This window comes from Sylvia atricapilla, chromosome 7, assembly GCF_009819655.1.
Source record: "Sylvia atricapilla isolate bSylAtr1 chromosome 7, bSylAtr1.pri, whole genome shotgun sequence".
In the NCBI taxonomy this organism is placed as follows: domain Eukaryota; kingdom Metazoa; phylum Chordata; class Aves; order Passeriformes; family Sylviidae; genus Sylvia; species Sylvia atricapilla.
Window position 1 is genome coordinate 18,782,142 of NC_089146.1, and position 27,216 is coordinate 18,809,357.

General features: G+C 36.4%; 1 protein-coding gene across 2 annotated transcripts in view; it reads right to left on the reverse strand.

The window, feature by feature from the left end:
- Positions 1–1,033: 1,033 nt before the first annotated feature.
- The window catches only part of LOC136363519 (myosin-IIIb-like), a 75,034-nt gene continuing 48,851 nt past the window's right edge, over positions 1,034–27,216 (reverse strand). The window contains exons 8-9 of one of the 2 annotated variants that reach the window (XM_066322839.1): positions 12,868–12,933; positions 1,034–1,851 (exon numbers count right to left, since the gene is read on the reverse strand). In XM_066322839.1, coding sequence (XP_066178936.1) covers positions 1,671–1,851; positions 12,868–12,933 — 247 coding nt within the window. In that variant the 3' untranslated portion in view covers positions 1,034–1,670. Of the gene's footprint in view, positions 1,852–12,295; positions 12,362–12,867; positions 12,934–27,216 lie in introns of those variants that run through there. The other variant, XM_066322840.1, reaches the window with a different exon arrangement.

Below are 27,216 nucleotides of genomic sequence, written 5' to 3' on the forward strand. Positions count from 1 at the left end.
AATTTCAGAGGTAAACAGTAAGTAGATTTTTGTCCTCACAGAACATGCTCTCAACTCTGATCACATGGGTTGGTGCTTCACAGAAGAAGTAAGGATACCACGGTACAATGCTAAAACAATCAGAAAGATTTTTTGGTTTGAAAACAAAACATTTAAGCTGGGTTAGGTGGTGACAGGGCAGACAAGGAGTTAAACTCCCTTAGATGAGCACTGATTCATACTAGGTGCTGGGAAGCAAAATCCTTCTTATAGTCCAGTCATGTCTAAGGTGCAGAAGCTTGTCTGTCACAGCACACCCAGTTAATACATGAAAAGGCTTGAGGAAAGAAATGCTGTCGTGGTCTTGGTTCTTTGTCACTCCACATTATGGAGCTCAGTCCCAGAAGAATGTATTGGAATACCATGACAAATCCATTTTCAGTGCTCCTTTTAGCACAAGGATCATTTCACTCTGTCTATATGTGCAATCAGGTCAACAGCTGGAAAAATTCTTATAGCTCTTAGGCCAGCCATACTAGAGCTGTAGGCAATGTGATCTGTGAGGTGCTATATGGGGAAGGAATCTTGGGAAACTAGATAAACAGTAACTTCTACTGTAATGCTGGCATAACTCCCACCCACAGTGAGAATTTCCAGATACATTTTCCCAGAAAACAAACAAAGAAATCAACATGAAAAAACACACCCACCCCACAAAACAAACAAACAAAACCCACCCACAGAAGTCAGCTTCACCTTGAAACTGTACTTAACAACCATTCCTTTATTTTAACTTAGACATTTTTGTTTGGGCCTTCAGCATTTAAGTCCCACAGTTTTATGGGATGCAAGTATATACGTGTTTATGACTTATGAATCATAACACCTAATTTACTTCATCAACATTAGTAGGTGGTTATTTATAATAATGGGCCAGAGCTTATCTACTTTAGAATTTCATATTACAGAATGATTGCTGAGCTTGGGACAGTGTGTTCATTTGCATTTAATTCTCTTTTGAAACAGTGAAATTCTGCCACCCTCTGGACAACAACTAAACTAAGACATATTTACAATCAGCTTCAAAAGATGCCACTTCTGCTGATAAAAGTGCATTGGTTTTTAAGCACATTTTAAAATTAACTATTGGTCTTAAAGAAAAAAATAGACGTTATTATTAAACTATAGGCAAAACAACTACTTTCAGTACTGAATAGCCTTCTTACTAATAGCATTTAATAAAACAATAAACTTCAAAATTTTCTGGTTTTAACTTTCTCTAGCAGTCACTTGAATGCCCACAGCTGTATATTTCAAAAAATCTGTTACCAAAGTATGATATAATGCAAAGTATGATAAAATGTTTCATGCCCATATTTATTTCCACAAATCAGAACATTCCGGAACTATCAACAGCTTTCTAACTGAGTCAAATGAGAACAAATATAGAAGAGAGTTCAGTGGGAGAAAGAAATGCAAAGAAGGTTGCATTATAGCTGATGAAATTATCTTTAAAAATATGAAAGGGAAAACACGACTCTTACATTCACATGGCAAGCAGCACTTGTTGCTAATAATATTGCCAGTCAATGCATTAATACGATCATTTGGAACAATAAAAGTCACATTCAAAGTTTCAATTTGGACTTCCAGCATATGTGTGGGGAAGGAGGGCCACAGCACAGATGTTGCTACATACAGTACCTCACACAGTACCTTGTTTTGGCTGCAGAGCCTAGCTGCTGCTGTTCTTGGATGAGCTCAGCCAGCTGTTTTTGCAAAGACATATCTTTACCATGTACTTGTTTTATAAACGGGTGTTCCAAAAGATGGGTGACCGAAGGGCGCTTTTCAAAGTCTTTGATCAGACACCTGTGACAGAGAAATAGGGGTCTCAGACAACAATGTTATATGATTACAGCCTGAATTGAGTCAGCTCACTGTGTGGCTGTTACCGTGTTTTCTTTTTCCACAAATTTGAGTTCCTCAACATGTAACAAGACTCATCCATACTGCAATAAATTTGGCATAAAATACTGAGCAAAGTGAATGCACTCTACAAGTGTACTAGTATAAAGACAACAAATTTGAGCTCACTTAATCTCTCTTTTTAACCCTAACTACAGAAGAGAAAAAAAAATGACATCGTATCCTGTAAGAGCTGTACAGCTAATACACATAAAAATTAAGATGAATAGACAACACTTTGTTCACTTTAATTTTCTACCTATTCTCCAATGAGAGTTTGACTATGAATTGCAGGATACAGCCTATTGAAAATTACAACTGAAACCTGTGGTACAACACTAATCAGAATGCTTTGATATAGAGCTTTGTTTTTAAAATGAATGTTACGGGTAGATATATTCTATATCACAATGATAAGTGTTAGCAAAAGAATTACAGAAAATCCTGCAAACCTGTATAATTCAGTCTGGAAGAGAAAGAAATCAGTCAGAATTAAATGCTAGCCAGGGTACCAAAGTTCTTTCTTTGATAGGAACAGGTAATGAGTAAAGAAATATGTCCTATCAAATCAGCATAAAATAAAGTACCATGCTAATTTATATAAACGAGATTTAAGTTTGGCAAAGCCATCACAAAATTTGAATTCTTTTCAGCATAATAAAGCTGAAATAATACCGTTCAAACAGAAGGATGATCCAACAAGATAAGACTGCTTTCAAGTATCTTCTAATTAATAATATTAAATCATTCTATTAATCTCACTCAAATAATAATAATAATAATAACAACAACAACAACAACATTATTTGAAAATGTGAGAAAGTGCTGCAATTCAGTATATACCTCCCTTCTAGGATCTATAATTTTAGCAAATTATAGCTCAAGATGAATTTATTTGATGAATTCACAAATTCCTTTCATATTTGCTGAATAAGTACCTAAAGTACTTCCCTTGCAGGACCAAATATCACAAATAAAAACTATCATTTTAGCCAAAAGTTCAATGAAACTTTAATAGCTTTTAGAATTTATATTCTAGTAATAAAAATAACAATGTACAAAATTTAAACTACATTACCAAAAATCCTACACACTGATTTCAAATACTACCAAACACATTAGCAAGTTATTGAAGTTTAGCCTCACCTCAAAACTTTACTGAAGACTAAAGTCTGGTCTTAAAATGATCCTGAAATATCTCTGAACATAACTTTAACACTTTAGGTTCCCCGAAACCATTTTGCTAACTTCTTCCGTACATCTAGTGCAGAAAAAAAAGTCTGTAAAATGTGTTACCAGTTTTGGAACTATTTTGCTATAGGCTAGAACTGTAGCCTCCTGATAGGAACACTACAGCAACACAACCTGCTTTATCTCCATCCCTCTGAGTGCAAGGCTATAAATACCAGTCCTTTCCCTCCATGAAAAGATCCATCATTACCCTTGAACAGGTTCTGACAATCTCCCCTACCCCTTTTCTTTTTTGTAATCTAGGAGTTTTAAAAGTCAATACACCCACGCAGACAATATGATCCATGCCAATCCTGTTTAAATTCATGTTTCCTGAGAAAAAGGGAAAAAAGCATTTGAAAAGGACAACATTAATCAGGAAGACAGAGGAAAAGAGAACAAAACAAGTGCTACACATTATACAAATTCACAGATTGATGGCAAGTATCTTAAGTGGAGATTTCAGTCTGAAAAGCTTGCATGGTTTTTACCATTCTATCAAGAATTCCAACTTTACGGTATTTATGTTTTGCTGTTAATATATAAATGTTCTTGTTAAATTTGATTTCATTTGAAGTTTTTCAGTACTATAACTGAATCCAAGTGGATCTACATCATAGGATCATGGACAGTTTTTGTTGGAAGGGGCCATTCAAGGTCATCTAGTCCACAGCTCCTGCAATGCACAGGGACATCACCTATATCAAGTTGCTCAGAACACTCCGTTTGACCTTGACTGTTTCCAGAGATGGGACATCTACCAACTTCAGCCTAAAACATGTCCTTCTGATATCTAATCTCAATCTACTCTCAATTATCTCTTGTCCTATCACAAAAGGTACTTGCTTTTCAAATAATAACACTAGAGTTTAAGTGGATTCTCTTAAAAAAATTATACAGTTCCAAACAGTATTATCTTGTGTTTATCAAAAGTGTGAAGAACATGCAAACCTTTGACCTGGTGGCATGCAGTCATTAATATGAATTCTCTGAGCTCTGAACAATGCACCCACAGGGACACTACACAGACAGAAGTTGCATGAGAGTTTTTCTATATACATGGCCACTAGGTGAAAAATCTAAATGTCCCGGATGCTGCACTCATTGTGGAAGCCCAACAAGAAGAGACGTTATTGAGAAAAAAAGTTCTTAGCTTCTCTTTTGCATGCCTGAAACGTGAGCTTTTCATGTCTGGCAGATGTTTTAAAGTTCTGGGAAAGAGGTGATCTTGGAGATCTTTAGGATTATCTTTGCTTCTGTTGCATAATCCTGCCAATCCCCCACTGACTATTCACTTTGTGTGCACCTTTCAACAATCGATGTTTATCTATTGTTTCATCTAAATGCAGCCTTCATTCTCTGGCAGTAGGATATTGCTGCAGTCTGTGTTCACATAGGATTCTGCTTGAAACACAATCAAAACTTCGTTAAATTGCAGGATGACTAAATTAATGACACAAGACACATCAACGTGATCCTGTGATCAAACTCTCTGTTCCAAGCTCAGACAGAGCACACCTCCTATTGTGCCAAGTTTGTGCCTGCTTCAGAGTTCTTTCAGATGGTTAATGTGATGACACAACAAAGCAGAGCGTTAGTAACTAACAGCTGTGCCAGGGTGAGGAAGAGCTGCTTAAGTTCGCGTCTGTGACTTCGTGTGTGTGTTTCAACTTCAGGGAAGAGACTGACAGGAGAATTAACATTTCCATTAGAGCCGATTTGATCCATCAAGTCAAACGGCAAGTTTCTAGCACTTTAAAAACACAGCAGCAGAAAGAGCAGGTAGGCCATAGGGAACTGAAGTGTGTAAGGCACACTCTCTTTTGCCTCAAACAGCAGTAGTTTTGACACAGTCACTTCTGGAAATTACTCCTTATTATGTTTCAAATGCAGTAAACAGCTTGCAGCTTAGTCACTGTAGGTACTGAGGGCTCAGTCTGTACTCAACTATTCAGTGCCAATTTGATGTCTCACCAGGCTTGCTGTGATGGAATGTAGGATGGAAAGCTGTCATGTGACACTGAAAACAGCCTTTATGTTTCTCAGTGCATATTCCTTTGTCCTTACTCCTCTCTATGCAGAAAAAGCCTATTAATATTCTGCTTCTACAGACTGTCAGTTCAACTGTATTGCTTTTAGTGCAACATGAATGTCTGCTGCTGTTGCTGCTGTTCTTACTCAACATCATCTGTAAAATAAAAATTCTTGGGCCACCACCTAAGTGCTAATGCAAAATGATGCATCAGACTGCCAGTGTCACTGCAGGTGTTCAATAAGGTGTCATTGTCATCCTACTGCAGGCACCATTGACACTATAATGCTCTTCAGAAAAAAATTAAAAAAAAAAACCAGCATTAGCTCCTCTAATGCTAAAGCCTGCACAAATGTGAGAATTATCACGAAGTTTTCTACTAACCTGCACTCTGACATAGAATTGTAACGTGTGGAAAAGTTAATTATATGAGTGGTTGAGTTCAAAGTTGCCAGTAAATTCAGAGAAAAAACGTATATAACATAAATACCGGAAAAAAGGTATCAAGAAGTAATAAACAAAAATTCAGTAACATTAACATTTGAAAGAGTACAGGAACAAGACAGCTTTTACAATTTCACTCATCACAAAATATTCTGAAATCAGTGTGTGCATTGTACAAGTGAAAAACAACATTAAGAAGTCCTATTGATGAAGGATTTGTTTCTGAGGAAAAAAAGAAATCTGAAACGTTTTCAGCTTCTCACCTGAGCATTCATTTAAGACCAGTTTGAAACGTTAGCTCAGGCACTGTCAAACATCAACCATACTGCAATTATTCATAAAACCAGTAAATGTGCTGCACCTGCAAATTTAGCCAAATTGTTTGGCTCATGGAAATTAAAAACAAACAAACAAACCCCCACACACAACAAAACCAAAAAACCCCCAAAAAACCACCCAACTAAGAACAAAGGTGGTGCATTAGTTTGAACTGAGCAAATTGACTAGCAAATCTACTACAAGATGGGTTTCAAATAAGGTATGATGAAAGTATCACATTCAGTCTGCTATTTTTGGATCTAAAATAACAGTAAGGCTAAGTAAGTAGAGATTGAAAAGGAAATAAAAATTGTATGTTTGCCTTGACAAAAGTCAATCCACTACTTCGTTGGAAATTCTAGTATCTTCCATCATGCTTTCTTAGCTGAAAATTAATTCTCAGAATTCATTAGCATCACTACATTAAACATAGGTCGCAGCCATTTGCAGCAATCTCACAGCCAGGCTCCTAAGCACCATTTTCATTCTGCCACAATTACAAGCAAAGATGAAGCATTTATTAGCAGAGGATAAGAGCAGCCTCCCATCCACAGGCCCATCTGAGACAGCCTCTAAAAATTCACTGGCTGCTTGCACTCGGATGATAACATTGTTGGAATTGCTGGGTCTCACAATGTAAACAGCCATTTCACAAGTAGCGAATCAGATGGCTGAAAAGGAGAGATATTTATCAGCATTCGTGAGCTAATATTTACTAATGAATAAATGGAAAGAAATAGATTTCATAAGAACTGCAGTGGTGGTCTATGTCTCCTGTGTGTTCAGAAATAGAAAAATAATTACCAACGTCACTCACTATTGCAGCCAAACATAAGTAGAGCAGCAGCAGTTCTTTCTTTCATAAATTCTCTTTCTTTAGATCTATTATGATCTATTTGACCTCAAGTACTTTCTTTAAAAAGAAAGTAATCAAGCAGCTGCAACTCTCATAGCTTATTTACATTATGATTTATTTCCAGCGTTTTGGTTTTTTTCAATTACATTTTGTAAATGCTACATTTTCTGATGATTTTTTATCTGCTAGAAGTATATTGCTGGAACTCATTTTGTCTCATAACCCAAATACCCAAGCAGACATCAAGCAACTATTTAATATCTACATGCACAGAAGATACATAGGTTAATACTTGGAAGAAATTATGACTGTGTATCAGACTTTATTAGAGCTGGGGGATTCACACAACAGCCTCTAGGTGACAGTGATACAAAGTCCCTGTGCTGTTCAATTGTTATCTGTTAGCTAAAGTCCTCACTGCCACTCCTCTGGTCGCTATCTCCTTGCCATTCCCTGCCTCATCACGGTGCTTTCCCCACCACCTGCTCCTCTCACAGCTCTAGACCATTCTCCCCTGCCCTCCACATACTTTGCTCCTTGCACAGGTACCTGCTGTCCAGCAGTGAGGAATGCTTCCAGGACTCTGCTATTAGGATAAAAGAGCTTTCCAGGGTGAGGTGTTAAGATCCTCTTATCCCAGACCCAAAAAATACTGTTACCAGACTGTCCCCAAAGATAGAGATGTTCTAGAGTGGCTCAGCTGAGGTTCTAGAGTGGAAATTTCCCAGCAGAAGAAGAGAAAGGTCATATCCTCTTGAAAGGAGAGAGCATTCTCTCCTAAGCAGGGAGGAGGAGGTCTCTAGGTTCTGAGACCTTTTTTTAATCTGCAAACTTACCTGATTACTTACATCACAAGGTTGCTTCATGATGCAAGATTAATGAAATCAACACCATGACCTCAAATGGGTTGACTACCCCTGCTTAGAGAAATGGAAGGACAGGCACTGACAAGCAGGATCATCTAGGCCAGATACATTAGATCAGAAACTTTCCAGTCAAGGAAGGAAAGATAACAATCTCTGAGATTTTTTTTTAGCTGGTTAAAATGCTCAGTAACTGAGTGTTCCTTCTACCTCTTTACCACATGTAGCTGTGGCAGGCGCTGGTCAGTCACATGGAGCCAAGAGGTGGAGAAGACATTTCATGAGCTACATCTGTAACAAGATGCAGGAATGTGCCTCTGACACTTCCCTGCTTTCCACTTGCAGGCCTGCCCAGCCCCCACTGCTGCAGGTCACTAATTTGCAAAAGTGAACTAAAAAACTGTGACAGCTTTGCCAACAGCATTTCTGTTTTCAGTCCTAATTCAGCAGGACTCATAGGATAGAAATAACCTTATCTTCAGGACTATATATAGCTGTCCCCTTGCAAAAAGTAAATGCTGGGCACTAGGGATATGTGTGGAGGTTAAATAGGTCTCCTGTCCTGCACAGCATCCCACGATAAATAAATAAGGATTTTACTGCTCATCCTGCTACAATCAGACATCAGGATGAAAGACTGAATTTATGACAAAGAACTCAACCATCACATGCATGGTATAAATTTTGAGGGTCAGAACACATTTATAACATTATTGATCTGCCTTTTGGTTGCAAATGGTGTAAATTAATAATCCTCCCTAAGAATGAGACAAATACTCAAATACTGAAATGTCACCATCACCTATTTTCTTAATAAATCATCTTTCAGTTTAATGTTCAATATAGTATAATTTAGAGCACACATCTGAAACACAACTATGATTCTATGGCACTCAAATTGTAAAATTAGGTGTAGTAAATACCTTTACTTCTTCTAAATCTTCAAAATCTGGAACAGGTTTCCCAGCCTTATTTGGGCTGGGTAGGCATTACAAGTTATTTTGGCTTATATACATGGTTTAGAGAATAAACAGCAGAAACTCTATGGAATGGCACCTCTTGCAGCTCTTCGGGATGGGTCTGACAGTTGAAATCTTTGAAATTTTACCAGTGACAACAGAAAAACAATCAGAATAACTCTAGGAGCATCTCAAAACGACCAAATAAATTTATTTATTGTATGATGAGATTGATGAATAGCCTCTCACCAGGAATTGGTCTGCTCTGTTTCTTTGGTCTGCCCTTGAAGGCCCAGAAAAACAAAACCACTTCAGAACCTTGCACGACTGAAGCTTTTTATTGGAAACAGTATGTTTTGAATGTGTACCAGATATACTCCCTCAGGTGCCTATCCCACTTTGACACTACAGCATGCAGCTGATTTGAGGCAGGATTTTTGTTACAACAACTCATTAGAAAGTTGAAGAAAACTGTATTTATTATATATGTCCATTCCTCTATATAAATACATATGTTTCATGCAATGTTCAAAAGCAGGAAAGATCTTTCATCGGGTATTATAATTTGGTATTTCAAGTTCATCTGTAGAGAGGTTCTGAGAATCTCCATCAATGAATGAAATGCAAAAAGTACAGATTTGGTGATAACCTTACACATCACAATCTGTATCTTTCTGGCATTTGCAAACCTCTGCCTTCCCAGACACCATGAAATGAATAAGTTAAGTCAAATGAATATCATGTTCTCAATGAAAGAAACAGTAAAATGTTCTTTATGTAACACGAACAGAATGTCACTAAACAATTGCTTAGATTATGAAAAAACTTTATCTGCATTCAGAGACGTTAAATATAAATGGACCACTTAAAACCAATATAATCTAGATGATCTATTAACTGAATAGCTATGAATGTAGACTCATCAATATGAAATTCAGCTTGCTAAGCCATGTTTAAATTGAGTACAAAAAAGTGGGCTTATCAGGACAAAAAAAATTATCTTTGTACTGTGTTTGCAGTGTCATTGCTAAAAGTTACATTCTGATGATTACTGTGACCATAAATCCTTAAGTTCACATTTTGATTTTATTACTTCCTGAATTTCTTAATTCTTTAATTCCCACCAGCTTAAAAATGACTAATTAATTCAAAGAACCATAATAGCTAATCATTGGTTAAATAAATTTAAAAAGAGAATGTCTGTCTCAGGAGATACCACCACTAATCTGAATTAAAATTACCCCTTTGTGATGTAATGTAAATAAAAGTTCTTACATTCTTCTGCTACAAGAACATATTAACTCTCCTATTTATGCCTTGAGATCAGTCAAGCTTTAAAGTGCCAAGAAAATTATTTGTCACTGCTGTGGTTGTTTAGAGTGGTCTTACAGAAATGGTAAAAATCCTATTGATATGTAGATAAAATAAAGGTAATTAATTATTTATCATATTACATCTGGAGAGCCATATTTTTCATACACAATCACAGTAGTACAGGTAAAAGTATACATACCTAAAACTCACTGACCTGTCAATAAAGTATGTACGTGCTGCCTGCATCTTAGTAGATACCAAATACAAAATCAGGCTGTTGGCAGAGATGAGACCTGAAATTGTGTCTTCTCTGTATTTCTTAAAAACAAAATATCTAACTCGGACTTAGTATCTCCATTGTAAAAAATCTTACGAGAACAACACTTTACAGTCTTCATATCAAATCAAGGTGAACAGAGCTGGGAACAGAAACATAGATTCACCAAGCTAAAAACCATCTTGACACTCTCTGTTCAGATTTTGTAAACATTGCATCTGACTAAAATGCTGCTGCAAAGTCTTCATTTCTTGAGGCAATAGGATTATAATTAAAAATACAGACTTCATTCCTGAAAAATATATTATCGCTATTTTAGCAGCTTAAAGATTTATCAACAATGATAAATTTACAACAATCAGGCATGTTGTAAATCACTGTAATATGTTAGAGACCACTTATAAAAAATGCTTCTTGAGACAATGGTATTTCAAGGGATAGCAAAATGGGGTGAAAAAAAGCTACAGTGACCAGGTTTGGCAATCTTGGCATAAACAAAATTAATGCATAAAACAAACTGAAATCAAAAGCTTAGCCAAAGCAACATGCTCTGTTTTGGTCAGTGCACAGGTCTGGCCTGCAACTTGAATAGATAAGCTTGTTATGCAAATGATGCTAACATCAAGAAGGAGGTAGATAATGAAATTATTCAAAAGCTAACCACTCATCACAAGGGTGACAGAAACATCAGGCAAGGTCCTAACACACGGTTAAAAGGCAGTATGGAATTTATACAATCACTGCTTTTAATTTATCATAACTAGGTTGTCACAAGGTGGGCATCAACAAATGCATAACTAATGCATATAAATGAGCCAATTATCAGTAATGGCTAAAAGGTTTGCAGTTGTATGATCCAGTGTTTCATTAACTAAATTTTCTAGAAAATCCACTAATGTACATCTAAGCCTCCATAAAAACATCTTGTAACCTCTGTATTGTAACTTTACTAACACATGCCCAAGAATACAACAGTGTCAAAGAGAATTCAATTTCAGTATGCTCTTAAAGGCAGCTGTAACATAGGGTATTTATTACAATTGTTGCATTTCTCCATGTTAAGAGACCCATGTATGAGCATATTTCGTTACTTCATTGTGCACATCACTGTAAAAATAAAAAGCAAGATTTGAGAAACTGAAAAAGTTGATGATGAGGAAGTAATTAAGCAAAAGTAAATAATAATCCATATGATTAAAGAGATACAGTTTAAATATATAAGAAACTCAAAGGACAAGATTAAAAACAAGTTTAGCCATAAAGGATTAACAGTTGACTTGTTTTATGAACAGTGCAAGCTAAACTAAAGGACTGAACAAATGCTACGAAACGTTTAGCTGAGTTTTTATATTGTTCTCAAGCTCAGCAGGGACTTCTAAAAGGGAAGTTACCAAGAAAGAAAAACCTATATAACAATGCTGAAGGTTAATGCACAGTGTTCCTGAGGCAGGAATGTAATGCTATTTACCAGGTGCAGTGACTTTCTAAAGCACAAGTGGAATATGATCCACTAGTGCTGGTCCCCCAGAATAAAGATTACAGCCTTTAAACACAATGCAACCAACGGTTTTTTTATAACAGAATGAAATTCATCCACCACTTGGTGACCCTCGTACTTCAACACTGGATCTGCCATAGATCCCAATGTACCCTGCTGTGTAAACAAGGAAATGCATTATGGAGAACCAGAACTTGGATCACTCTGCCCTGCTGTAATCTGTACTCAATCTGTAAATTCTTCTGCTACTTACACTGAAGATATCCTGAGTTAAATTGCTGCAATAATAGTAATGTCCTTCCTCCGTGGGTCAGACACTGTATCTCACCTTCCTGTCTCGTTAAAGATTGGCATAGTAAATGTCATTTTTTTTTCAGATTACTACTAAAATTTGCATTTGTATTTTTATTTTTAACTTCTTCTAAAATGGAAAGACGTTAGTACACAACTAGTTGAAAAAAGTATCAGGTAGGGATATTGTTATAATGTATTCCCCACATTACACAATTTGGGCTGTAATTGGTTCCAATGAAATATTGAATACTAAAATTCACTCATACAAGTTGAAGTAAGATTTTTTAATACAATGCTAGCAACTACTAAACTGTGATTTTCTAGTGTCACTGTAAAAAGAAAAAGATAAAGCATATTTTAGTTTGGTGACAGCTGCATCCATCATACTCTTGGTACTACTGGTGCTCAATTAAATATATTTAGTACCAATACATATCTACAACCTACTGAACCTTATTAAAGTGGAAAAAAGGCAATTATTTTCTTTCTTGTCTTTAAAATTCTTATTTTAAATTGACCAGCACTCATTTTCACTATCCCTTTTTCTCCTCAACATAAAATTTCAATGGAAAACCATCAAGGAAATCAGGTATATTTTATAAACCTGCTCCAGGTCCATCAAAATCAAGAGACACACAAACGAAGAAAATTACATAAGAAGGTCAAACTGTTCTGTAAAGCTTTTAAAAAGTGAGGCATGGTCTAGAATCTGTGAAAAGAAAACTGTAGTCAAAAATATGCAAAAGCAGTAACTCCATAAGAAAATTCTGTTTTCAGATTGACACACATAGGTCTTGCTGAATAAGCTATTTTAAAAAGAAAAAAAAAAACTCACTGTGAAATGAAATGGTTGAATCCTCTACACCATTTTTCAGGATGTAGCAAAGTAGGTGGAGGGTTTCTGAAAAACAAAGATTTGAGTTTTAAAATGTTAATGCTATCTCACAGATAGTCATCAAAGATGCTCCTCGTTCCATCAGAGAGAAAATGATAATTGTGGAAGTAATAGTCAAATTGTCTGTGTGATGCCTTAAGATGCCTGTTGGGTTTTTTCTTGCTGTTGCTTATTCAGTGACAGCTCTGTTTTCATGTCCTTCTCCTTTTACGTCAATACCTTTGAAGCTGGTAGTCAGTATAGCTCACAGTGTACTTCCCAACATCTCCCCTCCAATTCACCTGGACTGAAAAGGCAGTATTAACCTAGCCATCAAACCACTTTAAGCCTTTGCCCAAGATCATTTATTCTGATCAAAACTTTTAAAGCATGGATAAGAACAACCTGTAGGATTTTCAGTCTGGCTTTTAATCTATGTTCAGTTTGGATGACACTGTAAAGTCTAAAACTGTTAAAAATAGACACTATTTTTAAATTAACATCTAGAAGACAGTATTTTATATAAAATAGTAAGACAGCCTTCTTAAAAATAATTTTTCAACTCTGATAAGCTCCATGGTACTTGACATAAAATTCCTTTCCTTCCTGATTTTTACCGTTACAATTTAATTATGTAAACATACAAAGTAAGGCCCATAAGTCATACTAAGTGAACCAAATTTTAAGAGACTCAAATTTAGAAGGATCAACTTACAGCAGGAATTGTTAATATAACATAACATAATACAATAATATTATATTCTATTACATTATATTAATATTATATTATAACTACATTATCCTCCAGAGCTTTCCTCTGCAGCTTAAAATTTGCTAAGTACTGAAGCCTAATTTAACTTTTCTAAGATTAAACTTACAGAGGTGTTTTATGAAACCTTAATGATTTATCTTTTGCTGCATTTGACGGTCACGTATTACTGAAGACTTATTCTACAACAGAAACACACAATAATATTCTGGATTGTATCACAAATCACGCCATTTATACTGTGGCTGCATTCCATAGAATAACACTGCTTGGAAACATATCACAAAACAAAAAGGAAAACAGCATAAGCAACATAAATTAGTGCTGATTTGCTCAATATTCACGAGTTTTTCATGCGTATTCATTGAAAAAGGAGTTCCATTGAACAATTACTCAAAAAAATGCAAGCAAATTGGTTTAAAAAAAATGTAATGTGGCTTTGTAATAGACAGACCATTTTGTTCATCTGCATCTCTTCAAAACAAATGCAGCCATCAAATTACACCACAGGATGACAAGTTTGCTGAAATTACTATCTTATTACCTTTCTCTTTTGTCTCAGAAGACTAAGGGAATACACTTTTCCTCATGAAGTGAAGAAATCCAGAATGTTTGAGATGTGCATTACTTAGCAAATTTATTATTAAGGGAAAAAAATATATATGACTGGTTATTTTCAATGACAGTAACATTTAATAGCTGTTTTCCCTTTACCAGGCTCATATGTTCATGCACATCACAGAATCTGATTTTTTTACAAGCATTTTAAAAAAAGATGACTATTTCTAAGTATACTTCTAGGAAAAAAGAATCCTATATCAAAGAAAGGTAAACTTTAAAAATATCTTTGTCTATAATAAAAATGGTCATCAGTCTCGACATCCCACATAATTGACCACTACAAACAACCTTAAGACACAGCCAGCTGGGGTTAGTGTATGTTTCACTCTTTATATTGCAGGAATGGCACTCGATCTGACATTTTGGATTCTGATGAACAACCAGCTTCTATTATACTGCGAAGTACAGTGTATTTCCTTTTAGAATTATACTTGCACTGTCTACTGACTATTTGCAGTGAAGTTTTGAATTTCATTGCAAAGTAATTTGCTTTTCCAAAAGCTCAATTACTCCTAATGAAATATGCAGTTTTGCCTTTTTTGTTCATAATGTTCAAAAAGGTTTTCCAGATGGTAACAGTGGTGCTGACAAAAAGCATATGGTTTGGAGGCTTTGTTAACAATCTCACAAGGAACTTTCTGAATAAAAGACACAGAGATACTTTACACTAGCTGCAGATGTTATGATGAAAACAGGCAGGATTTCATCATGGAAGAACAGATCAGCAGAGTACATGTCATTCAGGAAATACAGTTTGTCATTTGCAGACTAATGATTAATGGAGAAAGCCATCTTTTTAACCATACAGAACATGTTTTGTGTAACAAATTGCAAAACTACTAAGCTCTTGCTGATAGCTACTCTCTTTGGCTGACCCAAATCAACACAACCAAGGGAGCAGTAACTCTACAGATGTTATCTTGCGCTTGATACTTTTGTATTTGTTGATAAAAGATACAATGTTATTCTTGATGCTTTTGTAGCAAAACCATTCAACTCTGTACTCAAACCATTATAAATTGATTTACAGGTACCCGATCTGCAAAACTGAGCTGATAAACCAAACCAGAATCTTAATTTATTAGCAGCTGTAAATTATTTGGTTCCCCTTGGTGAAAAAAATTACCTTAACTAAAAAGTAAAAAAAAATCAGTCTGTTCTTCTCTGCCATCATGTGAATAAATGATTTCCAGAAAGAGGCATAAGAGCATCACCTTCCTACCTTCATTTTGCCTAAGACCCTAGAAACTGTTTCACAGTGATAGCAGAAAACACCAATGCTCCCATGGTACCTCCAGAGGGGGACTTCTGCAGTAAAGACTCTAAGTTTTAGGGTAAGAGGAAAAGGCAGATATGCAAAGGTAACTCTACTTTTTTCCTAAGCACACCTGGTCTTTTGCAGTTTGAAATTAATAATCCATTATTAATGGAAGATACCTGTAATTCATATCCTGATTCATATCTCATTAAAGAGAAAAGGTAAAACAACTCATATGCATCATCAGATGCTAAGCTACAGAAAAACAACACTTGCCTGACCACTTCAGCTCAAGGATTAAATTAGGGCAATTTTTCATTCCAGACTCTGTTCATCCCATTATATGGAGCTCTGTGGCTTCTTACTTGCACCAGCAAACAGCAGTGCATTTTGTCAACACCTGGCTATTTCTGCAGCACTCAAAATACATTCATAGAAAAACTAAAAAGCTACCTCTCGTTAACTTGCTGACATAACTTACTCTACTTTTTTCATATAAAATTAGAACACTCTGCATGCAATCTTTCAATCATCTTTGCACATGTAAAAGAAGCTGAAGCACAACATAGTCTTATTTTATATTACGTCTGATGGAAATAGTGAGTAGACAGGGATATTATTGGGAAAACCAGCTATAATTTGGTTTGTCTTTTGAAAATGTTCTCTTTTGACGCAAGATGAGTAATCAACCATTTATTTCCCAACTTTGTCTTTTTTCCTTTAGTTCTTTCTATAATTCATAATTAGTCACAGAACTACATACTCTGTTTCCTTAGGCAAATTCATTGCCCTTGTGAGTAGTTTTTCTATCCTTGCATTCAGTGCTTTCCATGGCCATTCTAATGCTGTTTTTCACTGGGAGTTTTGCTTCAGCAAAGAATGTAGGGTTGAGACTGTACAAGACACCAGTACAGAAGAACAATGTTCCTTCTAAGGACAAGAAGACATCAGCTAGCTTATCAAGCAAGAACTTCAGCAACTGCTGCTGAATTCTGAGTGATACACACATAGCTGTATGCTGGAAATATTTTAATCTGTAGAGCTTTATGTGTTCCCATCATTCAAACTGCCTCCAAAGTCACAGCTGGTGAATCAAAATTGGTCATTTCACCACAGTAAGGCCAATGATGCAGTCCAGTGAGCACAACTCATTCTTTACGTTAAACTGTGAATCTAATTACAGATCATGGATAATAGGTATTTGTTGGTAATGACAAAGCAAATATTTTCATTTATGACAAAATTTAAAAAGGCTGAAAACACATCTAATATTTTTTAAACGACTTCAGTAAACAGTCATACATTTTACCAACAGAAATCACGACAGTGCCTCCAATTACCAAACTGCAACTGATCAATCTACCACACTGTTTCTAATGAGAAATTAGCAGATGAACAACCAACACCTGTCACCATGTACAGGCTCTGACAATCACCACTCCCCACAATCATGTTGTGGACTATTTTTCTAGCAGAGTAAAGAGCTGTAGATCTGTTGACAGTTTCCTAGGTTTATACACAACTAATTTTTACATGAAAAATACACTTTTCAGGCATATTTCAAAACACTAATTGAAACAGCCAGAGAAAAAGGACAAATTCAACCACACATAATAGTAAGATTTCCTTATAAAAGCTTACAGAAAAAGAATTAGTTTTATTAAAATACATGAAATACTTGACACTAATTAATACCTCATAAATTCTCATACATACAAGTTTAATGTCCTGCTGCTCCAGAGCAGGACTCTCCACTTTGGGTAACTCTCCAAAAATAACCAGGTAATTCTCAAAAGGGCTCAGGATATTTCCTGATACACTTGGTTTGTGGCCCATTCAAATCAATAAGAGGTGTTCACTGATCTGAAAGAAAAATTCAGACCCTAAACACTCTCCTATTCGTCTGTCTCCAACTAAAGTCTACTGAAGTTCAACTGACTTCAATTAATATATTTCACTAAAGTCCACTTAGCAGGAAGCAGTGTATTGTTATCAGCTCTGTGAAGTTAAGACAGAAACTGTAGAAACTTGTAGAAGTGGAGAATCAGTACAAAATCATCTGTGTATATAGAGGCAGGCATATGAGGTTGCTTTTTAGGAAAGATACCACCAATCTGAATGCTGCTACATGGAGCCTCCATTGTTGGGAACTACAGCAGCAATTGGCTCAAGAGATCAGGAGATCAAAAAGAACACAGGATTTACAACAAAACTGGAAGCTATATCAGAAGCATGGGACTGGGGCAAAATAGCTCCAGGCCTAAAGCAATTGTCTGCCAATTGTGCTGATCTAGGGGACTCCACAGGCAATGGAACATCCTCAAAATGCCAATAATTCTTCAAGTCTATTTGATAGTATCAGGCACCAATCTCCCTTAAATCTTCTTACCCAGCTCTGTAGGCATTGGCATTCCCATGACTGTACAGACAACAAGGCATAAATCGTATCTTAAGACTGTACATAACCAAATCACAGCATATGAGACAACTGGAAGAGATAGTAGCTACTTTACAGCATCTTTAGTTTCATAGGACTCAGCACAATTACATAGAACTTTCTTGGGCAAGAGAAGAAACTAATGCTAAATCATAGTACTCTAACTATATACAAATCATAGAATATACTGAGCTGGAAGGGACCCATCAGGATCACTCCTGGCCCTACACAGGACATCCCCGAGAATCACACCACATGCCTGAAAGTATTGTCCAGATGCTTCTTGAACTGCGTCAGGCCTGCTGCTGTGACCTCTTCCCTGGGGAACCTGTTGCAATGCTCAAACACCCTCTGGGTGAAAAACCTTTTTTCTGATATCCAACTTAAATCTCCCCTGGATCAGCTTCATATCATTTTCTCTGGTCCTGTCACTGGTCATTAAAGTGAAGAGTTCAGTACTTACCCCTTCCCAACCTCTTGTGCCAATGCTGAAGGCTGCAATGAGGCCTCCCCTCAGCCTGTAGACCTCTGTCCTGGCTAGGAGGTCTACAACAGACTCCCATGATGGCATCTGCATTATTTGCTTGCCTCTTGATTCTTATCTAGAGGCTCTCAACTGTGCCATTTCCAACAGTGAGCTCCAGACATTCTAGCCTTTCCATCACATACAATGCCATCTCAATCCCCATCTCTTCCAATGTGCCTATTCCTCCTTAAAAGCCTGTAACAGGGTACTCCAGTCAGAGGACCCATCCTACCAGGTTTCAATTATGCCAGTGACATCAAATCTCTAGGACTGGGCCAAAGCTTCGAGCTCCTGTTTGTTCCTTCTGCTGTGCACACCAGTCCAGAAACATTTCAGGTGTTGTATTTTGTAGCCATCTCACGAAGCAGATTGAGGGATCCTATGATTATTCATTTTCTCAAGTTTTGGCACACTATCTCATTACTCATCACTAGCAAGCCTGATATTTTCCTTTTCCTTCTTTCAAGCTAAAGTTCAGTCAATGAGTCCTTGCTAGCTCCTGTGCCCGGGCTCTTTTTCCCCTTTGAGAAAGGCACATCCCCTCAGGTGACAGTAGACCAGGCATTGAACGATCATCCCCTGGTCAAAAAACTCACAATTTTTCCAACTACACCAGCCTCAGAGCCATGCACTGACCTGATGGATCCGCCTATTCTCATCAATATTATTCCTCGCTACTGGAAAGATCAATGAAATCACTACCTGTGCTCCTGATCCTTCAACCAAATGTCTTAAGGTGCTGAAGTCTACTTTGACTGCCCTCAGATCTCTATTTCTTATTTCATCACTGCCAGCTTGAACAACCAATAACAGACAGCAATCAGAGACCTAGACTGGAAAGTTCTCCAGTAATGTCCCTTTCCCGAGCCCCTAGAGAACACTGGTAAAATGACCTTTTTTTCTGTGAAAACGAAAAATACAGAACATCCAGAAAGATTGGAGGAAAGGGGGAAGAAGGAGTATGCTCCTGCTGAGTTTGCTCTCCAGACACCTTTTCAGTAGCAACCAATTCATTTCTAGACAGTGTCATCTCCTTTCCAACTCTCTCCCTCCCTTTTCTCTAAGGACTCCTTCTTCAGTAAATATCTAATTCAAAAGTGCTAAAATACAACTTCAACAACCTCTCTTCTAGAATTATCAAAGCCATATATCTATTCATATAACATGTAAGCACCTTAGTTCTAACAAGGCTATGCTGCTTTAAACCAAGACCAAAATCTACTGAGGGAAAAGAATCAGTTAAAAGCAAGCAGAACACAAGACATTGCTGCCTCATTACTGAAACAAAAACATTCTTCTTGCTATCTTTTATTTTACTATCTTTTAATTACAGAAACAGAGTTATCTGATATTCTCTCTTCACTGGAATTTTCCATAGGCTATACACAGTTACAGAAGTCTGGACTCAATCCAAGAGCATATGATGAATTTATACTGAATTGAAAGTTAAACAGACTGCAGGATTCTAATTACCTGGAAAGGTCAAGGGGAGTAATCCACCTTCTTGGCTTTGGGTTTTTTTTTTGTAATACAGGCTCCTGATCTAGTAAAAACCAAACTGGACTCCTGCTTTCCCTCGTTCTCAGAAGAGAATGATGGCTATGTAATCTATAACACATAAATACACATTTACCTCTTTTTGCTTATGTTTTTACATGACTATTAATTTTGCTGCCAATAAGTAGGTGACTTAGCAGATTAACAATGAACAATGAAATATGGGCTCAGCTGCAAAACAAATTCAAACCTACCAATGAACAAAATATCAACTAGCTCTTTAAAGCACACTTAAATCAAGATTTATTCACAAGTCTCCTGCTTATAATAGTTCATCAGGCAGGAAAATAATGAGCAAAAATAAATGGTAAAAGGTAGTCAGTTCCAGAATTATGCACAATCTCTTTCTGTTTGTCAAGATTCACTTTTGTGCATTTCCAAAAGAGAAGTGCTTCAGGAAGACTATAAACAGAATGCCAAAAGTAGCTTTCTAAGAAACCTCCATCACATGAACAATCCATGATTCAAAATGGTATGTATCTGATAAACATCACCTTTAAAATAATGAGTACAGACAGAAATCATGGGCTAAGCACACTAAATTATCTTGAAGGTCAAATAATAACCTTCAGAAAATGTATTAACCCAAATATTGGTTATGTAATTTTTTAGTCCATACAAACAGAAAGAAAATGGATGAAAAAGTATTGCAAAGTGTTCTGCTTGGGAACATCTGGATTATCTTTGACTTTTTCCCTTGAACATTGCAATTCACAGGCCACTGGTTTCAGTCAGATTTGGCAGCTGCAAGGTTTCATTAGCCTTTTTCAGAACCTGACAAGGCATCATTTATTTCTGTCATTTATTCTTCAGTTTCCAGTTTCAGTTACTGGCTTCACTGAGACAGAAACAAGTGTTTAATTTCAGAAATATTTTTGTATGGAGGTGAAAACATACAGCTTTGCATTCCAGTGGTCAAGCTTCCAACCAAAAACTTAGCATAATTGACTCATAATTATGTTTTGTTACCTCATTTATTCACAGAAGTTTCAGAGAGTTAAAGAGGCACATGCAAATTAAGAGCAATTGAAACAGGAGAAGTAATAGTAACAATTTTTATTTATAACCAGTTCTCATATTTAGTGCTGTGTAGTATTTTGCTTTTCTATTAAAATCATTGCTCTGTGAATTTGCAAAGCAGTAGAATGTCAGTTGCCAAAGAAATGAAATAGGACAGCAATACTTCTCTGCCTGACTGAAATACATATGGTGGTGTCTAGACACTACACTTCTGTAGCTGGAATATTAAAATACTGCAGTTACACAGCACATTTGTAGAAATTTACGGGGAAGTAAAATATCTTTTTATATCTGAAAGCGAAAATCCCACAGATAAATTTCTAAGGACAATTCCTGAATTGTGAGTGTTTCACACTCCCACGGTACATTAAGGCCAGTTTAAGAGGACTGAGTAGGACACCTGCCTGAAGGCACTGCCCAGTGAAGCAGATCCACTCTTGGAAAGCTAAAAGTTGGCTCAAGAAAGACACAGAGGGATGCTACAAACTGTTTCTTTTAGGTATAGGAAGATTGCCAAGGGAAGAACTAGACCATTTGGAGTCTGACATGGAACAGTGTACCACAGTCCTGTGCTCCTGCTGAGATCTTCCTCTGCCCAGGAGGGCAAAGCAGAGCAAAGGCCCTGTCATGCCATGGTGACTCTCCCATTAGGCTCCCGATTGCCCTGGACGCAGCGTAACACAGGATATCTGTGACTTTTCAACTCACTGAGACATGCTTTTTGGGGCCTCCATCAACAATAAAATGTTTTCACTACATTGCTCCTATGAAAAGGGGAACTTGCTTCACCAAACCACACAAATGGTTTTTCTGCTTTGGCTTGTTTACCTTAATTTCTTTGTCTAATTTAGCTCTTATTTTCAAAGAGGAAGATACCTTCTTATCCCTCCATTTCACAAAGGCAAGCATTTTCTTAGTTGAGGCTCTACAGAAATACAAATAAGCCTAACAGTAACTCCATAAAAGAAGTTTATTATCACATGATTGATGTGGCTGAGATTCAACTTGCAATTCAATCATCATACCCAGCAAAAGCAAGCACTTAAACCCTGCACTTTCAAAGGAAGTAAGGATTACACTTCCTTTGTACGTTGCGACACAAACTTTACTTATGTTTTTCAGCTTAGTATTGTATGAACTGCCCGTCTAATTCAGAAATAAACACTTGCAGAGGGAATAGATTAGTTAATGGTGGCATACTTCCAATGGACCATTAGAACGATAATTTTTATAAATATTCTGAAGCAATAGACTGAATAAATGCTGAAACCTAAAGAAATGTACAAGATGTGTAAGAATACCATCTTTTAAAAAAGGAATTATCATGTAAGGTAATATGCCTTCTGAGCAAGAGGACTTATGTGGAATGAAATTTATTTGTTCCCTCTCCTGTTCCATCCAATCAGCTTTATTCTATAATAAGATATAATAAATATAAATAATAATAAATATAAATAATAATAATAAATAATATAAAATATAATAAAATTGTCTTTTTAAAAAAGAAACCCAAACCAAACAAAACCTGTATGTTTTATGAATACTTGCAGGTTATAACTGGGGTGAAGACTAATACACATATTATGAGAAACATGAAAATTTATTCATTACCAAAAAGGTCCTGTGACTGCAATTCAAATAAACGCTCTCTTATGCAGAAGTAAATGACAATAATATAGTAAGACTGTATCCCAATAAACCTGTTAAGACACTAATGTAAAACACCTGTGCTCCTTGAAACAGCTGGACAGGCCATAGAAAATACCTTGGGAAAAATATTTACTCACATAAGCAAGGGAATCTAGGAAAGGATAATGGCAGTTAAAACACATTTAAGGTAAGAACCACTAATGATGCATGTAATGTGTAGCAAAGCAATTAGTGATGCAATAAGAGACCAAAAAGACCACTGCAGAGCTGATATATTACAACATCACGGAACACATGAAGACCAAGAAGGATTTTTCTTTTCTTTTAATGCAAGATTTAACCCACACCTCATGCTGAACATTCTATGGCAAGCTCTGAAAAGAAGGATCTCCTGGATAAGTTTAAAAATTCAGAGAAAATTAATAATTGAAAGAAGCAATGGTAAATGACAGACATAGGACAAGGGAATATTTTGAAGATGGGAAGCAGGATCCTGCCAAAAGGAAAGACAAGCCAATGCCAAGATTGGGAAAATATCAAAGTACTAACAATGTGAGAAGAGCAAACATAAAAATGAGAGACAAAAAAGGTGAAGAAAAACAAACCAAAATCCCCAAAGTCAAAACTAGCATAGAGTGGTAAAAATACATCTATGACAAAAATAGAGGATATAATATGGTAAACAATTCTTCTTTGCTTCCTGAATTTCCTCTCAGTAATTAATTATGAGTAACTAAGGTGATGGTTAAAGTGTTAACATACTTGTTAAAATGACATGAGCACTCAATTTTAAGTAACACACAGAATGGCTCAACAAAGAAGAAAATGACACTTTCATGAAGTCAGATCTCTGGTTTTGTCATAATATAAGATGTTTTCTGTTCTTTTTGTGTCCCCAGACAGTTTAAGCAGATGCTGCCTGCTCTAAAAGTCTGACATGTTTGTGAGCTGGCAACAGATCATGGATCATCAACTTGCCCAGTGAATCTACCTCATTGTAATTCAAAACATCTTTATCCAGCACTTGTACTAATTTGTGAACAGTCTGGTAAGAGGGAATCTGATATAACTACACTGAGAATGAAGAAACCTAGCAGTTACATTCTAGCTAATTTAACCAAACTAAACAGCATAATCACTGCAGTCAGCCAGGTAGAAAGATGAAAGATGCTACTAGTGTTTTTTTCCTAATGCTCTCAGAGACTATGGTGCGGTAAATACAGCTTTCATTCATGGGATGGCAACATTCATTTGCCAAGTAGATTAAAATGCCAGTCTTAAAGATCTTTTACCTTAGTGATCTTATATCTTAGACATAAGCAGGGCCACGTTCAAGTTGCCTCCAATTCTTTTTTGGATACACTATAAAAATACTGACACTTTTTCAATAAAACAAATATAGACCTCTGTAAAAATAATTACACCTGCCATGGAAAATTCACATGGTTTTGATAAGTTCTACCAGGTTTTTTTCACTCTTCAAACCTTTAATATATTTATACCTGTATGCTTTCAATGCAAAATTTTAAGGGTTTCTAACAACACTAGACAAATTAGTCCAGTAATTGTTTATTCAGACTGGGTAAGTAGGTAAACTATCCTGTTTACCTAAATTCCTCCTAAGACCTCTATATGGATGAAGTGAACATTTTTCCCCACAGCACAGACTAACACAGGCTTGAAAGGACCTCAGAAGGTCTCTACTCCAACCCCCTGCTGAAAGCAGGATCATCTATGAGTTCAGCTCTGGTTTCTCAAGGCTTTATTTTCTCAGCTCTCCACACTTCAAATTAATTTTTGGTCAATTTTCACTAAGGGCTCTTTAGTTGTCATGAGAGACAGCACTTTGAAACGCAGCCCTTGAATATGGCCATTGCTTTGTATCCCTACACTCCCAAGATCACATTAAGCCATACATAAATACTGACCATTAGTACAGAAACAACTTGCAGGCTATTTCACCAGGCCTTCATAGTTATTTACTACGTTCCCCCTCTTCTTTCTCCTTTCCCCATTCCCTGCTTGCTAGTTCTTCAAACAGCACTGTAACATTTGGGAACCTAGCACTGCAAAGTCATTTAATCTGACTACAGTCCAGTTTTTTCATGTCAAATGTGGCCTCTCTGCAGACAATGCACTATCTAGAGTCTTGCCTGGGAGTTTTTCCTTAGTCTCACGACAGTTGCGAAAACTTGGGAGAAGTTGAACTACAACAGAAATCTAAATGGTGTTTCACGATCATGAAATAAACCCACTGAAATCATTATTAACTCCCTGAATACTGTAGTTATAAAGATTTATAACCAGTGCCTACTCCAATAAATATTTCTTTAAAAATTTTATGAGTTCTAACTTACGACTATATCTGTGATAGAAAAGAAATATAAGCCACTAATTGTTAATAGTAAATGTGCAGTTATGTGTAGTGCATTATTACTGCACTAATCATGAGTAATGATTAAATATACTGCATAAAATCTTAACATTAATCAAACTGATAACTGCAACAAGCAAATCAATACCTTTCAAAGCACAGTTCCTTTTCACCAAATATGTTTGCAAATCGTGTGATTACTTTTTATTGCATATTTCTGAAAATTACTTTAGAGAGCAAAGCACATAGGCATTTGGTGACTTTTTATTACAAAATAACCAACACACATCCATTACAATCCTAAGGATAATTACAATCTCACTAGAATGTGGCTAGTATCTAAAAAGTTCACTTTCTTCTGCTTCTATCAGCCAGTGAATTAATTCCTTTATAAATATGAACATCAATGTTCTATTTTGAATAGGAAAAAAGGCATCTGTTTTTTCAATTACATTCCATGAAAATCTCTGGAACTGTGAAATGTACAAGGTGTTTTATTCATTCCACAATACCAGATTATCTTTTTTTCTTGAAAAAATCTAATTTAATTTACTTGGCTCAATTCATTATAAATGATGTGGGCGACTGAACTCCAATCTTAGCCATAGGCTATAAAGTTTATTTTGGAAGCCCAAAAGGGTAATGGCGTGTAATGAAGTTTCATTTCGTTAGGACTGCACTACAAACCAGAACAGAATTTTATTACTTTCCTTCAAACATTAAGTTTTGACTTGTATTTCCAAGGCACAGGTATGGCAAGTTGCCTGCACACCAATGACCCTGCAAAGCCACATGTTAAATGCACAATAATTCAACAGACACAAGTGTGTATTTTGCATGGGTAGCAATCTAGGGATAAAGACACATGCAAAAAAAAGGAAGTGTTTTACAAGGTAAGACATCATAGGCAAAATATTCAAGTTTTATGAATGAATATTTATAGCACTGATATGGCTTTCACCCAAGACAAGTGTTCCAAACTTCAAAAAAAAAGCAGCTTTTTTGCAGTCTCCTCTTTTTGCTCCATGACTGACAGATAAGCTTTATCACCATTTCATATAAAATATCTCTCACTAAAATTTAGTCACATACACGACAGACTGTAAGGTCTGAGTAACCTGCCTGCCAGCATTATGGCTCTTACATCACACAACTTTCCAATCAGAAAGCAATTAAAAAGGGGAGTACAGGTTTTTCTATCATACAACAAAACTTTAATTCAAACATCACCTTAATTCAAACATCACCTTTTCCAAATCCACTGCAAAAAGCCAAACAGCTCTCTGGACTAAGCATGAAGATGGTTATCATGAGGCACAACCACAAGGTAAGGTAGGCTGACTATGAATGTTTGATAGCCAGGAAGTCTGAGGGAATTACTCATCCAGTATTTTCCTCTGGCAGCACTGAATACAAATCTCTCGTGAAACTAGACTTCAATGCAGAGCTCCCCTCAAGGAAGTTCAGTGTGGGAACATCATGTGTCCTCCCCTGTGGGTAAATCCCATACCCAAAAATAACATCGTGCTATCTGCAGCCTTTGTGTGCAGTTGCAATACTTGGTATTTGAGGCCCACAGAAAGGAATTGATAAGGAAATAAATTTTCCAATTTTCCTTCTTTCCAGTATTTAGAGAATTTAGAGAATTAACTAAGGCTTTACTTGCCTGCAGCTGTTTCATAGAAAAAAAAGCGGGGGGGGTGGGGGTAAGAAAAAAACACAAACACAGGAGTTTACACAGTTTAAATCCTGAAGGATCATTTTAAAATGGAAGTAGAATGCAGCTTTAACAGATCCTAAGTAGTCTGCTTCATGAATGTTCACTTAATACCAGACCACGACATTGTTAAAATTTCAAGCCGGGAAACCTGCTCTGGTTACCTTGGTGATAAACTGAAGACAAAATAGCACGTAATTGTTGCTGATGTCACTGCTCCCAATTGTTACCAAGGTTACAGAGTACCTCAAATAATTGTGATGTTTCATTTCTAGACTGTATTGGAAGCCCATTTTCTGTTCCCAGTAAATTGTTTAGTACTGCAGGTAATCTATCTAAACCCTATCTATTAAGCATCAGCAGCCTCTCAGCAACCTCTGG